Source organism: Equus asinus, chromosome 12 (genome assembly GCF_041296235.1).
Source record: "Equus asinus isolate D_3611 breed Donkey chromosome 12, EquAss-T2T_v2, whole genome shotgun sequence".
Taxonomy (NCBI): Eukaryota; Metazoa; Chordata; class Mammalia; order Perissodactyla; family Equidae; genus Equus; species Equus asinus.
The window spans coordinates 69,688,928-69,705,701 of NC_091801.1; the positions used below are offsets into that span (position 1 = coordinate 69,688,928).

The 16,774-nt window shown below is 39.2% G+C and overlaps 1 protein-coding gene across 1 annotated transcript in view; it reads left to right on the top strand.

Annotated features, from left to right (window-relative positions):
* Nucleotides 1-16,774, top strand: part of NSMCE2 (NSE2 (MMS21) homolog, SMC5-SMC6 complex SUMO ligase) — a 226,004-nt gene that overhangs the window by 2,164 nt on the left and 207,066 nt on the right. Inside the window, exon 2 of the mRNA XM_014854041.3 lies at nucleotides 3,924-4,094. Coding sequence (XP_014709527.3) covers nucleotides 3,938-4,094 — 157 coding nt within the window. The 5' untranslated portion in view covers nucleotides 3,924-3,937. The remainder of the gene's footprint in view (nucleotides 1-3,923; nucleotides 4,095-16,774) is intronic.

The following is a 16,774-nucleotide window of genomic DNA, read 5'->3' on the forward strand; positions in this document are numbered from 1 at the left end:
GGGGTTAGGGACCTCAACAGATGAATTTTGGGGGGACACAATTATTTCAGTGTTCTCCATACTTGTTTGATCCTAAAATCATCTGGGGTGCTTCATAAAAATACAGTTTCCTCAGAGTGTCCATTAGAGTCTATGATTCAGTAGGTCTGAGATAATACCCATAAATCTGTATTTTTAGTAAGTATTTCAACCGATTCTTAAGATCAGACAAGTTTGAGAAAACTACACAATTTAATTTATCCTTCCAATAATGCTCTGAGATAAATATTATCATCTCCATATTACCCAGGAGCAAACTGCAGGTGGAGAAGTTAAGCAACTTAAGCAGGGCCATGCAGTTTTAAGTGGCATGGAGAGGATGGAATTTTTAGGCCTGTGTGTCTAGTGTCCGTTCTCTTAAGCACTACTCTGTATTGCTACTCACAGTATTACAGTGACAAAGTTGATGGTGATATTTGCTCTTATTTTTAGGATTTATGTGCTGGGCATTATTCTTCATGTTTTGTTATATATGTGTATTAACTCATTCAATCCTGGTAGTAGTCCTTGAGTTAGGCAGGGCATCATCCTCATTTTACAGAAGGGAGAAGTGAAGCATTGAGAGGTTAAATAATTTGCCTAAAGTCATTCAGCTACTTAAGTGGCCAAATCAGGCTTTCAACTTGGGTAGTCCGGTAGTTTAAACCCTACTCTATATTGTCTCCACAACTTACTCATAATGTAGCTAATGTTTGTTTTCATTTAAACGTGGTTCGTGTTATCTTTAAGTAAAATTGATATTCCAGGAAGATACGTCCTGTTTATACTGTGACTTTGCCCCTTCTTGCTTACCCCATGGCTCATATATATAGTTTACTTCGATAATTGTGTCTCTAGAATCATGCTGTCCAATGCAGTAGCCAGTAGGCACATGTGGCTATTTAGATTTAAATGGGTTAACATTAAATAAAATTTAAAACTCAATTCCTCAGTCACGATAACCACATTTTGGGTAATCGATAGCCACGTGTGCCTAGTGGCTTCCATATTAGACAATGCAGATTATAGAACGTTTTTATCATGGCAGAAAGTTCTCCTGGACAGTGCCGCTCTATGCAGTTTAGACTTAAACTAGAATCAAGACTGACTAGAAAACTGAGTGCTTGAACCGTATGATTTGATCCTTGAAGGACTATGTTTTTTTGAGTGCTGTAACAGGTAAACCTCCAAATCTAAGTGGCTTTGCACAATTGAAGTTTTTATTTCTTTAATGCGTGGAGCCTGATTGGTGGGCAGTTTTCTGCCAGGTAGTGATGTAGGATTCCAGTGATTCTCCAGCTTCAGTTTAGAGCATCTAAACTGTGTGAGAGGTCACTGTGCTTGCCTATTTCAAGCTATCAAATGGGAACGAGTGTGTAGTTTCTAGGGACTGGATCTGGAAATGGCTCATATTTCATCGTCTTGAATTCAGTCGTATGCCACAGCTTACTGCAGGGAAGGCTCTGAACTGTGGTCTAGCTGTATAACCAGGTTGAAGAGGAAATGGGTTTGATGGGCACTGACCTGGTATCTGCCACAAATGTCCTGTCTTTAGCTTCTCTGAGGAATGGTCTAAGAAGCAGTCCTACGAAGCTTACTGTTGCATTTATTGTATGGATATTATTGAGGATATTTTTCAGTATGAGTTTTATCATCTTATATATGATGATCGACACTGCCTTGATTGCCATGGCAATGAGTATTTTTCCTGAGTTCCTGGTGTACTTTTTCTTTATGGAGAAAGAAGATTCTGTAGCTTTCACTTTTTGCTTTGATTGTCAGGAAGCTCATAGCCAAATTTGTGTTACACTTATAGTAAAGATTTTCTTCTGTACTTGGTTTCCCCTTTAATTTGTTTTTTGATCCTGATTTCTCTGCATTTATTTATCTCCCATCTTATTGCGTATGTTTGTATTTATGTTGTGTAAACTGTTTCAGCTTGTTTGGTGTAATAAAATGAGATTGTAAATAAACACTCTCTTTCGCCAAAATGCAAATGTTTAAAAGTCATCATTGGTTTCTCATTTGTATTTGTAGTCATATTTTTTTTCCCTCACTTTTGGGGTGGAAGTTTAACATCACAGAAAGTCCCAGTAAATAACATAATGGGAATCTTGTTCCATCATCCCAATTTTAACATCTGTAGCATTTTGCCATGTTTGTTTCAGTTCCTGATTTTTAAGGTAAATTTTAAAAAACAGATAAAGCTAAAAGTCCCATTGACCCTTCTCTCCCACCCCCCGCAGATCCAGCTGGACTGATTCTGTACTTAAGATCCTCTACATTATGCTCCAAGACATACTTACTGAACGTTTGTCAACTGAATGATTTGAATTGAAGAAGAGTGTATTGTGGCTGTTTGTCTGTAATAGACTGGCACCTCAAAAATAGAAATCAGCATCGTGGACATCTTTTCTGTGCCCTTCCCTTTGTGTGCCCTGTGCCTTTTTTTTTTTTTTTTTTTTAAAGATTGGCACCTGAGCTAACATCTGTTGCCAATCTTTTTTTTTTCCTTTCCATTTTTCTTCTTTTCCCCAAAGCCCCCCAGTACATAGCTGTATATTCTAGTTGTAGGTCCTTCTGGTTGTGCTATGTGGGACGCTGCCTCAGCATGGCCTGTTGAGCAGTAATAGGTCCATGCCCAGGGTCCAAATCAGCAAAGCCCTGGGCCACCAAGGCGGAGCGCATCAAGTTAACCACTCGGCCATGGGGCTGGCCCTACCCTGTGTCTTTTTTAGTGAGTCTAATGATTGACATGGTAAGGCACTCAATACCTATTTGTTGAATAAATGAATGACTCTAATTAAAAAGGACCGATAATTGAGAAACTACCATAGTTGTCCAGGTGTGAGATAAAAGTGGGTGGCAACAGAGAGGATGGAAATGCCAGAGATACTAGACAGTTTCCCATGTAAGAAAGGAAGGGCAGGAGGGCAAGTCCTAATGCTAATTAATTGTGTACTGTGTGTTAGACCACACTGTGATAGTCCTTCCCGTTTTAGAGACAGTAAACCTGAGGTTCAGAGAGGTCTAAGCAATCAGCCCATGGTCACTCAGTGGTAAAGTGGCAGAGCCTGAATTCATGCTGTGTCTAATACCTTCTTTCTGCTACCATACAGCCTTCCCATCCCTATAAGCTTGTATAAATTCTCTCCACTTTTCTAGTTGGTTTCAGTGGATTGAATTTCAGGTGGTTTCTGAATTAAGCAAAGACGTCTTTTTTGTAGACAGCTTTCCATAAGTCGTCCAAAGCTTAAAGAATTGGTGGTTGAAGATATAGATTAGGGAGTGTTTAATATGAAGATAAGAACTGAAACTGTTATAGTGGATCAGATACCAGAAGATACGAGTTTATAGAGAAATTCTGCTTTTACTGAAACAGAAACTGGGATCTCACCAAATCTGTAAATCTCTTAGAACCCAGAGGAATTGTCAGGAATAAATATTTTTTAGTTTTCTGAATTCAATATGCATATATGTTAGATAAATTGAAAATTACAGGTTTTCAGAATCCTCCCTTATTTTACTATCTTATTGTTACTATTTTCATTTTTTAGAAAAATGCATCATATGAGTGGTCTACTTTTTTTTAACACATTTATGTTTTAAGAACTGTGCTGTTGTTGAATTCTTAGGGGATCAAGAAATCTTTTGGAAGAGGGTATTCTCCCTCCTTTAAAAAATGAAGACACTTACCTTCCCCATCTGTTGAGTGCATCTGTGTTTGGTGGTCCAGATGATGGCACAATGCTTTAGTATCCTCTCAAGGGATATAGAATGTAGCTAACAGTGTGGCATGTGTGGGATATTGCATACATTCATATGGATGTTTACAGCAGTTTTATTTTCCCATGCAGTTATTATTCTGACTCATAAATCTTATTTCACTGTGCTTGAAAACTTAGGTAATAATTTCAAGATGCCAGGGCGTTCCGGTTCCAGTTCAGGTTCAACTGGTTTTATATCCTTCAGTGGTGTAGAATCTGCTCTCTCCTCCTTGAAGAACTTCCAATCCTACATTAGTTCTGGAATGGAAACAGCTTCTAATGTTGCTTTGGACCTTGTGGAAACTCAGAGTAAGTAATAATCAAAACTTATTTCTTTTGTATCTATTTTGAGGTAATCCTGTGTGGTGGCATTACTCTAGGATGTGAGATACTGCTCACCTTGTGAATATCCTTGGAGCAATCATTTAATCCCTCTGGGCATCTGTTTTCTCACCTTGTTCTACATACCACATTGTGATGTACTGGGGATGAAAAGAGATTGACTCATTCATGTGTGTTCAAACACTTAAGTGCTGCTAGAAACCACACTAGAGATTTACAGGCTAAATGTGAAGGTCCTGACCTTAAGGAGCATACAATCAAAAGTATGAGACATTTGTGAACTGTACAGTACATAAATGCATGATGATAAAGTTATTTTCCAGTAATTTAACTTTATTTTGTTCATGCTTGATTATCCAATAGACAGACTAAGCTTAGACTAGGGTCGCTGGCAAAGGAAGGCCCTTACAAAAATGACAAAAGTTTGGCTTTGATGAACTTGACCAAAATTTTTTGATCAGAGCTGGAAAGATGTTATTTGCTTACTTTGGATTAGAATTATTTTTATTTTATTTTACATATGGAGGTAGGGGAGCAACGTAATCTCTTTTTCTTTTTAGTATCATTGGTTTTCAGCAATCTGTAATGTGCCGTGGTGTGATTTTCTTTGTTTATTCTGTCTGGTGTTCTTTGAGCTTTGTTGATTTGTGGGCTTATAGTTTTGATCAAATTTGAAAAAATTTCTGCTACTATTTCATCAAATACTTTTCCTGTCTTTTCCTTCTCTTCTGCTTCTGGGGCACCAGTTATATGTACGTTAGACTGCTTAACGTTGTCCTTTAAGTCACTGAGAGCTCAGGTGGTTTTTTTCCAGTCTTTTTTTTCTGGCTTCTGTTTGAATAGTTTCTATTGCTCTGTCTTCAAGTTCATTAGTCTTATCTTCTCCAGTGTCTAATCTGCTGTTAAGTCTATCCAGTAAATTTTTAATTTCAGATATTGTATTTTTCAGCTCTAGAAAACATAAAAAAGAATTAAATGGAATCTTATTTCTGTCTTCTAGTTCTCTCTTTATTATGCTGTTTTTCTCTGTATTCTTGAGTATATGAAGCATATTTATAATAGCTGTTTTAATATCTTTGCTAATTCCATCCTCTCTGTCTATTGCTGCTTCTTCACATGGACATTGTGTGTATTATGTTGTTGAGTTTTTGGATTTTGTCCTCTTCCTTTGAAGAGTGTTGACGTTTGTTTTAGCAGGCAGCTAAGTAATTTGTGGATTAGGCCCATTCCTTTCCAGGCTTGTTGTTAAGCTTTGTTAGGGCAGGTCTGGTGTAGCTTTACTTTCGGGCTAATTTAGCCTTGTTACAAAGCTTGGCCCTTCTGGAGTCTCTGTTGATTGCCCTGAGGGTCCGGTGAGAGAGCACTTCTCTGCTGGATGGAATTTGAATGTCTTCTAGTCCTGTGTGAATAATGAGAATTGTTCACTTTACAGCTCCCAGCAGTTGTTCCTCAGCAGCTGATTCACCATCAGACTAGAGGGGATCCCTGTGTGGATTCCCGGAGTGCTTTCTCTGCATAGCTCCCTCCCAGTGCTCTGACTTGCAAACCCTCGCTGCCTCAGCCTCTCTGAACTCCAGTCTCTGTCGCCTCAATCCTTCAAGACTGCTGTGCTCTGCTTGGATCCTCCTCCCTTGCACAGGGAGGAGGGCAATTGCAGGACTTATCTTGTTGTTTCCTTTTTGCAGAATCACAGTTCTGCTCTGCCTATTGTCCTGCTGTCTGAAAGCAGTCGTTTCGCATTTTGTCCAGCTCTCTTGTTGTTCATGGCAGCAAGGCCAGTTCCATACCGGTATTCATTCATGACCAGCAGCAGAAGTCACCCATTATCTTTTACTGGATGGCCTCTAGATGTCTTAACCTTGCCCAGCCTGATTCGTAGTATATTTTTGGTGGTAATAGATATTTTACTTTGGTAGGTAACCCTGGATAAAGGTCATAATGAAATCTTGAACAGAAGAGCTCGAACGTGAACCTCCTGGGGGATTATTTCAGTTTCTTCAGGATTTTCTTTGAAGGTTCTTGAGTGTTTTAGTGACAGAATTCTTTTTGTTGTTGTTGTTTTGTTTTTGTTTTGTTTTTTAAAATAAGTATATTTTGGTGCAAAATACATCATCTTCTATGTAATTTAAAAAGAAATGTAAGCATTTTTTGAGAGATTCATGCTCTAAGATAGGGGTCAGCAAAGTTTTTCTATAAGGGATTAGATAGCAAGTATTTTCAGTTTTGTGGGCCATGTGGTCTCTTTCACAACTACTCTGGCACAACTCTGCTGCTATGGTGGAAAAGCCACCATAGACAATACGTAAATGAACGGACATGGCTGTGCTCCAATAAAACTTTATTTATAAAACTAGATGGTGTGCTGGATTTGGCCCACAGGCCGTAGTTTGTCAACTCCTGCTTTTGAGCTATATATGGTCATTAAATGTTTGTTAAAAGAATGAATTGTTTATTTTGATTATTTGGATTGATTTTGCAGCAAATAACTTGGTTTTGCATTTGTCAAAGAAAGCTAATTTAAGAAAAAATTTGAGTAAGTTATTTGAAGAAAAAGTGAACTAAAGAACCCTGACAGAGAGTCACTGGGAGTCTGGGATAGTTATGAACTTAGTTTGATACAGATATGCTACATACACACACACATTTTAACTAATATCAGGAGTTGGAATAACAAGGTAGTCAACAGATATTTACCCCATGATTATTCTTTGTGTAATTCAGTTCTAGGTTTTAAAGAGGACACAAACAAGTATTAAGTACTTCCTGCCTTCATAAACCTTACAGTCTTAATGGGGAAGAGTAACATATTAAAATACCAGAACAGTGGGAAAACAGAAAAAGTGTTACAAGGCTGCAAATAATTACTATCACCACTGATCTCATCAGAAAAGTCATGTAAACTCTCGAACCTATTATGGTGAACACAAACTCTTCACAATTACGATTTCTTCTTTAAAACTCTCATGTTACCATTAGCAGTAAATACTGTTAGTTGTTGTCTTTGAAATGACAGTCCCACTTCATTTATTTTCAAGAAAATGTCTGCCAGATACCCAAATCGGAATAGCTGTAGTTTGTCTGTTAGTCATTCTTTCCATTCGAAAGTGTGTTCCATGAAAAAAGCAGCTAGTCCAACCTCCAACTCAAGCAATTACACAAGGCTTTTCCCTGAGACAACCATCATTCTTTGGTGCGCAGCACAAGTGTTTTATGAATATTTACTGTTTCATCATATAGTATGAAAAGACGTGTACTCAATGATTGAGATTTGATAATTTGCTTGTGCTGCCTCATCAAGGATATTCTTAAGTGAAACTGGCATTTGTTTTACTGCGAGAGTGTGGCAGAGAAGAGTACAGTGAGGTGCGCTGCGACAGTTTACTGCCACTGCTTTGCTTCCTCCTAAGGTGCAGCAGTTTGTCCCACCATTGCTTTCACACCATTATTACAAATGTCCAACACTGAAAGAACAAAAACCACTAGAAGAATCCAAGGAAGCATCTTACAATTATTATGAAAATAGTTTTGACCCTCTGCACCTTGAAAGGGTCTCGGGGACCGCACTCTGAGAACCAATTGTTATGAAGCTGAATTGGGCTGTTTATGAGCAGGAGGCAGGTGACGTGACAAACTCCCTGCGGAGTGAATGCTTAGGATGCCTCCCACTGGAGTGCTTCGGCAAGAGCTCATTAGGAGAGCAGTTTTAACGTGACAACGGACTGAGATGTTGTCCAAGGACCCAGGGGGTAGAAAAACACCTGGTATTTAAGGAAATTGGAAGGAAACTCAGCCTGTAATAATAGATGAAAGACTTGTAGGAAACAGAGCCAATATCATTACTGTACTTAATTACAGCCTGATACAGACTCCAGTCCCAGCTCCATCCTTCGTTCTGTAACTTGCTCAAAGTTAGGTAACTTCCTTGAACTTCTAATTCCTTATCTGTGAAATAGGGATAAAAATGCCCACTTCATAAGGTTGTTGGGATTAAACAATATATACAAAGTATTCTCAGTATAGTGTTTATTCAATAGCTATCATAAACAATAGCGAGCAGTTAGTAAATTTAACAGTCAGAGCGCAGAAAAAGGACCTGTGATGTGAAGAGGGGGACAAAGATAGAAGAGTTTAGCAGTCTGTTCAAGGCTTTAGGTTTGAGCCCAGCTAAATCAGTAATTCATTAAACATGTTAGCCAAAACTATAAAGGTTTCTTCCTTCAAGTTGTTTACAGTCTAGCTGGAAAGTAAGAGGTACACGTTATCATTAAGTGAGCATTGAATGCCTAAAAGGTGCTGCTTTGCCAAGGAGTTAGGACTTTATCATTGGAGACTTCAAAGTAGAGGAGGAGCATGGCAAGATCCACTTTCTGAAGGATAACCCTCATGGCAATACTGAGGATGCTTTGGAGGAAGCAGACACCTCAAGTGGCTAATGAGGAGATAATTTTAGTAGCTCAGGTGAAAAAATAAGTTCAACTAGATAATATGGTTGAGGTGAAGAGAATTTGATTTGTGTGCCTTGTATCTTTTTTCTTTTGAGGTAACATTGGTTTATAACATTATATAGGTTTCAGGTGTACAACATCATAATTCAAATCTGTATATACTACCGTGTGCTCACCACCAAAAGTGTAGTTTCCATCTATCGTCAAACTAAAAAACTTCTGCACAGCAAAGAAACCATCAACAAAACGAGAAGACAACCTACCGAATGGGGGCAGATACGTGCAAATCATATATCCAATAAGGGGTTAATATCCAAAAAATATAAAGAACTCATACAACTCAACAACAAGAAAACAACCTGATTAAAAAATGGGCAGAGGATCTGAATAGACATTTTTCCAAAGAAGACATCCAGATGACTTTGTGTCTTATGTTATGCCCATGTTGTAATAGAGGCAGGGTGGTGTAATGTAGGAGTGTAGGGTTCTGCATACAGAATGGCTGGGTTCTCACCCCAGCTCCATCGCTTACTGTTTTTGTGACCTTGGGCAAGTTCTGAACGTCTGTTTGCCTTAGATCTCTCATTAGTAAAAGGTATTATTGTGGGAATTAAATGAGATACTTACAAATTACTTAGAGCAGTACTTGACATTTAATATGTGCTCAGTAAATGTTAGCTATTTTTATTTTAGTCCTTTGATTTGCATTTGAGTTGACTGTTTTCTTGGACCACGGTCATTAATAGATTGGGAGAAATTGAAGTGCAGAAGAGCAATTGGGTAAGTCCACGAACGATCTTCAGAGCAGAAATATTCCCATTTCCAAGGCCTTGTAAGATTAGCATACTTTCTGTTGACCTTTTAAGGTGCCTAGTTTTATCGCACATTAGAATGAGCTTTGATAACATAGATGGTAGTGATCACTTCGTTGTCATTTTCTCATTTTGCTCTGCAAATTCTCTTGTTGCTATTATTAAATTATTGGTAAAGGGGATTCTTGCTCCCAAGAACTTGAGGGGTGGTCATGTGTTTTGTTTCCTGTTGGTTGCATATTTCTTACCGAGTTGTTGTCCCTATTTAACTTTCCAGCTTATCTGAAAGGATCATCTTTGCCTGTATTAGGTTCAGCATATGGTGTTTAGGCAATTAGACTCACTGCCACCGTGTCTCTTAGCTTTTCTCTAAATTCTGTTGGTGTTCTAGTAATACCTTCTTTATTTGCCCTAATTGGGAATTGAAATTTGTTACATTAGGAGAATTTTTGGATAACTGGAGCTTATTTTTCAAATTTTAAAATTTATTATGTACTTTTGTGTTTTCTTAAGCAGAGTTGTTGTTATTAACATCATCTTTAAGCACTTGAATTTTTGTAAGCCATTTAAGTTTAGTTAGTAAATTTGAGGAATGGCCCTTCCCCAGAATGTTGGTGTACCTCAGGGTTGTGTCTGCTCCCTTCATGCTCCTAAGCCAGGGCATGACCGTGGATGGACTTCAGAGCTTTGGTTAATGCTCTGCAATTCTATGGAAGATGTATATGCACGAGGATTCACAGTTTTCATCAGCTCCTTGCTAAATATTCGTGAGGAACAATTGGAAGAAAAGGATACGTTTTAAATTGCCCAAGTTCTAGTAGATAAGAAAACCTTGTTGGAGGCTTTTCGATTTTTCTCCATATGTTCCTTTTCTTTCTATGACTCTGGAGCCACAAGGCAGAAAGACTTCAGTTGTTATGGTCAAGCAGTTAATTGGATGTTTGCTGAACTGTGGCGAGGTGTGGTGATGATGATGATGGTCGTAATGATAAAGATAATCATGGCTGAATTTGTTGCACACTTCAGGTGTGTGTAGGCAGTGTGCTCTTTTTATATGTGATATCTCGTTTGGTCCTAACATTAATCCTGTGCAGTAGGGACATTGTTGTCCCCACTGTATATGTGAGCAAAACAAGTCTTAGTGAAGTTAAGAACTTTCCTAAGGTCCTGGCGTTAGTAAGAGGTAGAGTTGATTTGAGCATAAGCGGTCCAGCTCCCTAGTTTCTCCCTTAACCATTACACCATATTGAAAATTGATTATGTTGTCTAAGGCCTTTGCAGCGGTCACTTAACATTGAAATGACATTTAGCTCAGAAAATTTTAGTTATTTTGTTGAGGGTAACATCAACGGATTTTTCTTTTCTCTTTCCTTTTTTTTGAATACCAAAATAAGGTTGCATGCTTCTTGTGGAACAGCCTGTTGGCTTTTGTCCTTTTCTGCTAGTGCAGTTCTCAGCACCTTCCCTTAGACATGCTCGTGTTCTGAAGAAGCCAGAGACCGCAGTTTCTTGGCCTTAGCTTCTTCTCTCTGTACAAGCAGAGTTGAAACTGGTCATGGAGGGAAGAAGCTGGGACCTTTAGGGCCATTGTGCCAACTCTCGTCTGTCTACTTCTGGACTACTTGTAATGGCAGGAAGATAAGTTATTTCTGGTCAAGTGATGGCAGCCAGGTTTCTTCTTCTCTACAGCCAGTTGCAGTCCTGACTGGTGGAAGTGATATCGTGAATTGATTGAATGATACTCTGTTCTTGTCATGTATCCAGAATTTGTATTCTGACTAAGAATCATCATCTTTTTAGACCTGATTCCTTTCTTTCTCACCTTAGTTTCTGCACAGGCAAGAAACAGAGTTTTCATTTTGGCAGTTACTTCAGAGATAATGTTGAATAAAGAACAGCCATTAGAGTTAAAAATTACTTGTCATGAAAGTTTGTGGTCCTTCTGAATAAGTGAACTTTGAAATTCGCACGTTAAGCATTAAGTTCAGTGAATAGTTCCGAATCTCGGTACTTTTGGGGGTAATATTCTAGTTTTACTGATGAAATAAGGCAGTCTTAAATCTAAAACCTTGATGAATATGGGGAAAAATAAAAAGAAAATTATAGTTACCCATAACCCTATCATCCATCACCTTAGTTTTTGAAAAAGGAGTAACCATTTTACTTAAATCTGTTGTGTTAAAATTGTTTGGAGAATTAGTTCATGATTTGATATGCCAGCACATAGCAACCTCACATTCTCAAGACTTATTTTCTTCAGAAGATCCGCATTCTGGACTTTCATTATGTTGTAATATATTTCTCCATCTAGAAAACTGCTGCTTGTAGCCAGAGCACTCCTTAATTGGAAAGGTTTCTTTCTGGCCTTGCTCCTGGGCTTTCTTCCATTATTATGTTATTGAATAGAAGCAGTAATTAGAAGTAGGTGATTATAGTGGTGGTATTGGTCACAATGATAATAAAAATAACAATAACCATAAGAAGCCAAGGTTTGTATTTCTTATAGCTTTTATAGCTGGAGCCAATTATAAAAGCAAAATATTATTTAGCTTAAATAAATGAAGACTATTGAAAATACGTAGTTATGGTGTCTAGTGCTAAAAGCATAAAGGCATTGGCTATAGAATATCAAAAATCCAGCTCTTTAGAAAAACTCGGTTATTTTGCTAAAATCTTCATGTTTTCCAGGTGTAAGGAAAAACTGCACTATTTCTACTTCTGCTACTGAAAACACTTCTGACACTTCTAGCCAAACATATGGGTGTTTTTCCCACACCAAGCAATTCTCCAGTTCTCTGCAGACACCAGCTGGGTGTTCTACAATTCAATTCAATTCTGATACTATCTGCCTGGAGTTAGTGTCAGATCTCACAGGTTCAGGGCTCAGTCCCACAAGATGGCCCCCCGCCTCTTCGTATGGTGATCTCAAGTCAGGCCGTCACCTGTGCTTCTGACCTAGTTGCTATAACTCGGAGGCTTCCACAACCCTGTCCCCTCCTCCATCTTGGGTTTGGTGATTCACTAGAGCAGCTCCCTGAACTCAGAGAAACATTTTGCTTACTAGATCACTGGTTTATTATAAAAGAATGCAACTCAGGAACGGCCAGATGGAAGAGATGCATAGGGCAGCATATGGGGAAAGGGTGTGGAGCTTCCATGCCCTCTCAGGCACGCCACCCCCCCCCCAGCACCTCCACGTGTTCACCAACTCGGAAGCTCTCTGAACCTGTACTTTAGAGATTTTTATCGAGCCTTCATTATATAGGCGTGATCGATTAAATCATCACCCACTGGTGATTGTCTCAACCTCCAGCCCCTCTCCCCTCCCTGAAGGTCTGGGGATGAGGCTGAAAGTTCCAACCCTCTAATCACCTGGTTGGTTCCCCTAGCGACCAGCCACCATTCTGAGGCTATCCAGGAGCCCCCATCCACCAGTCATGTCTTTAGCATATAAAATAACATTTATCACTTGGATGATTCCAAGAGTTTTAGGGGAAGAGACCAAATATATATTTCTTATTATGTTATACCAGGGCGTGTGTGTTTGTTCACTGTGGTATCATACTTGTAGACTCTATAGTTAACTGGGTGAAAAGAGCTTCTGATGAAATAAGCTTTTGGAGGAGGAGATTGAAATGTGTTAATAAAAAGAATCACAGAATTACACAATGATATGGATTAGGACATGAGCGCAATAAAGTGTAAATCAGCCTTCCAACATCAATTAAGGCCTGCAGAAAGATTTACCAGAATAAAATTCATATTCCTTTTCCTCATCACCCTCTCCTTTCTCTTCAGCAGTATTCACCAAATTCATATTAATAACCCATTAATGTCATTTTGATGCTGAAAGGAACCTTAGTGGTTAGATAATCTCTGATGGTTTTGCCTGCCGGTTCTTACTTCAGGGAATGGGAGCTTTTCCGAGTGAATGAGGTTTAGGAGACTCTAGGGCAGGGCAGAGAAGAGGAGTGAGGAAGTGGCGGGGTAGTGTGACAGCCCCCCCATGGATTTGGTAGGATTCTACTCCCTTGCTGGTTATGAATCAAAATGAGTGCATTTCCTCTCTTAATAACATTAAATCTAATAAAATTTAGACTGGTTTTCAGATTCTGTGCTCAAGAAGTTACCTACAAGCACCTGATCTGAAAATCTGCGCCTAAGCATTTTGCCTGGCATGTGTAAGTCCTGGGAATTTACAATTGCAACACATCCTTCATGCTACTCATCTCAGACCCTCTAACCCTTTCCCTGCTTGATTTTTCTTTCACTCTCTCACTTTCTAACATACTATGTAATTAGTGTGTTTATTTTGTTTATTGTCTGTCTCTGCCCTGAATGAAAGCTCCATGACAGTAGCAGTTTTTGTCAGGTGCCCCTCCCCCCTTCTGTGGCCTGTATTAGCACCTGATACATAGTAAGCACACAATAAATGAATGACTATGTTTAAAATCTAATAGAGAAATTATTATAAAAGTTATCTCTAATTGGCTGTCTAGCTCATTCATTCATATACACACAGAGGTCCATATCCATAGATCCGTATTTATACTCCATCCCTGTATATCCCCCACCTATGCACCTGTGCATACATACATACCTACATGCATGCATCTACAATAGTGGGCGATACTGCCCCCGGGGGGACCTTTGGCAATGTCTAGAGACATTTCTGGTTGTCACAACTTGGAGGTAGGGGGTGTATGTGCTACTGGCCTCTGCCAGCCTCTTGGTGTTTAGATGCTGCTCAACATCCTGCGCAAAGCGTAGGGACAGCCCCTGCACAACACAAAACTATCCAGCCTAAAATGTCAGTAGTGCTGAGACTGAGAAACTCTGATATTCAGATACACGCATGTATGTATACACACATACATACATGCATATTAGTTAACTCTGGTAAAAGAAACTCAGAATTTTTGAAATTTGCAAAGTGGAAAGCATAGGCAATACTAAGAATTCTTGAGATAAATAATACTTGACCTTTTATTGTACTGCCTGCTATCAATTAGAGCTTTTCCCTGTTTTGAGAGGTTATACATCCCTCATGTTTTCTTTGTTTTTTATATTTCTTTCTTGTATATATTGTATTTCCCTCACTGGCCTGTAAGGTCCTTGAGGGTAGGACTCATGTATAGTCATCCTCATATCCTCAGAACTTGGCACAGGGCTATGTATATTTTAGGGTCTCTAAATGCTTATTGAGTGACTCAATCAGTCGATCAAGAAATTAAGGAATTTGGGTGTTGAGTTGTAGGAGGAACCATGGTAGAAGAATTAACCCCACCCACAGAAGTGGGCAAATCCACAAATTAGCCCCTCCTACCATCTGGAGAGCTAGTTATTAAGCAGTTACCAGCACACCCCTGGGCATTTCTCACATTGGAGCATATTTGCATTTGGTAAAAGACTAAAGGTTACAAAGCCTCTATATGGAAGGAGCTTCAGGGTCATCCTTTTCCTCAACTGGTGAGATTTCATGTATATTGATTTGTGTCTTGGAAATATGTGTGAGATGTTGCTATTAAATGTATCTTTGCCGTTATTAATTGTTTAGTCTTGACCTGGGAACATGCCTCGCCTCTTGATGCAGCCATTTACAAGAGTGTTGAAGTGGGTGAAGAAAAGGGAGCTGGCATAGCTGAATATAGGCAGGTACTATTAAATAAAGGGGCATGTGATAAAAATCCCTGAAAGAGGTTGGACATCACTGAAACTCACAGGTGGGAAAATGAGGCTCATTGAGCAGCCCCTTGACCTAAATTTGTCTGGTGCCCCCTTCTCTTTCTGATAGCTGTCAATGGATGATAGGAATCTTTAACAGCTGTTAGGATGTGCGAGGCATTTTTGTATATTTCCTCTAGTTCTTATGGCAGTTATATGAGGTTTTACTTCTCTTTCACAAATAAGAAAATTTAAAACTCAAAAGTTAATTTTGACCACGGTCACAGAGCTAGTGAATAGCCGAGCGTTGAACTGGCAAAGCAGTATGGCACTTAGCCCCATACATCGGCTCAACACAGAACCGTCTGTGTAATGACAGTGACAATGAGGAAAATTCTTTTTATAAAAAATCAGTTCAGGGGCTGGCCTGGTGGCATATAGTTAAGTTCACGCACTCTGCTTTGGCAGCCTGGGGTTGGCGGGTTCAGATCCCGGGTGTGGACCTACATACCATTCATCAAGCCATGCTCTGGTGGCATCCCACATACAAAGTAGAGGAAGATTGACACAGATGTTAGCTCAGTGACAATCTTCCTCAACCAAAAAGAGGAAGATTGACAACAGATGTTGGCTCAGGGCCAGTCTTTCTCACATACACAAAAAACAAACTCATCCAGTTATGGGCTATTAGTTGCTCTTACAATGTTAGTATTAAATAGTTGGTCTCTGTGTGCATCTAAGTTTTTATTTGAAAAGGGCAAAATCAAAGCTAATCAATGGAGCAAGTCTTTGAAATTCTTTTATATACATATACCACCTATATGAATGTCTGTGATGTTACCTGTCATATTAGAGACTTGGGTTTGCAAGTCTATCTTTTCAGAGTTGATTTTTTTCCTCCTAAGTGATAGGTGTGTGATTTGAGCACGGAATAAGGGATGGTACTTAATTATGACTGTGTGGACCAGTGGCCATATGGGGATATATCTTTTTTTTTTTTTCCTGAGGAAGATTAGCCCTGAGCTAACATCTGTGCCCATCTTCCTCTGCTTTATATGTGGGATGCCTACCACAGCATGGCTTGCCAAGTGGTGCCGTGTCCTCACCTGGGATCCGAATCGGTGAACCCTGGGCTGCCAAAGTGGAACGTGCACACTTAGCTGCTGCGCCACCGGTCCAGCCCCGGGGATATATCTTTTGATATAGTTCTTTTACTTCAAGCATATTACTCTTTAATTATGAATAAGTAGATACTTACTAAAATTCAGGGTTTTTTCCAAAGAAGGACGTAATATTAAGCTGAATTTATTTATTTATTTGGTGAGGAAGATTGGCCCTGAGCTAACGTCTGTTGCCAATCTTCTTCTTTTTGCTTGAGGAAGAGTGTCGCTGAGCTAACAGCTGTGCCCATCTTCCTCTACTTTATATGTGGGACGCCTGCCACAGCATGGCTTAATGAGCAGTATATAGGTCCGTGCCCGGGATCTGAACCTGTGAATCCTAGGCCATTGAAGCAGAGTGTGCAAACTTAACTCCTTCACCACCAGGGCAGCCCCTAAACTGAATTTCAAGAAATGCAAACATCTAGATAAATTATGGGCCTTCTCTTAGTGAACCCCAGTTGTTTTAAGTTGCTATTTAAGGTAACCATGTTCTCCTCTAACACCGAAATAGAAAATAAAGAATTTAGTGAGACTTAATCAGACCTACTTGTCTCTTGATTACT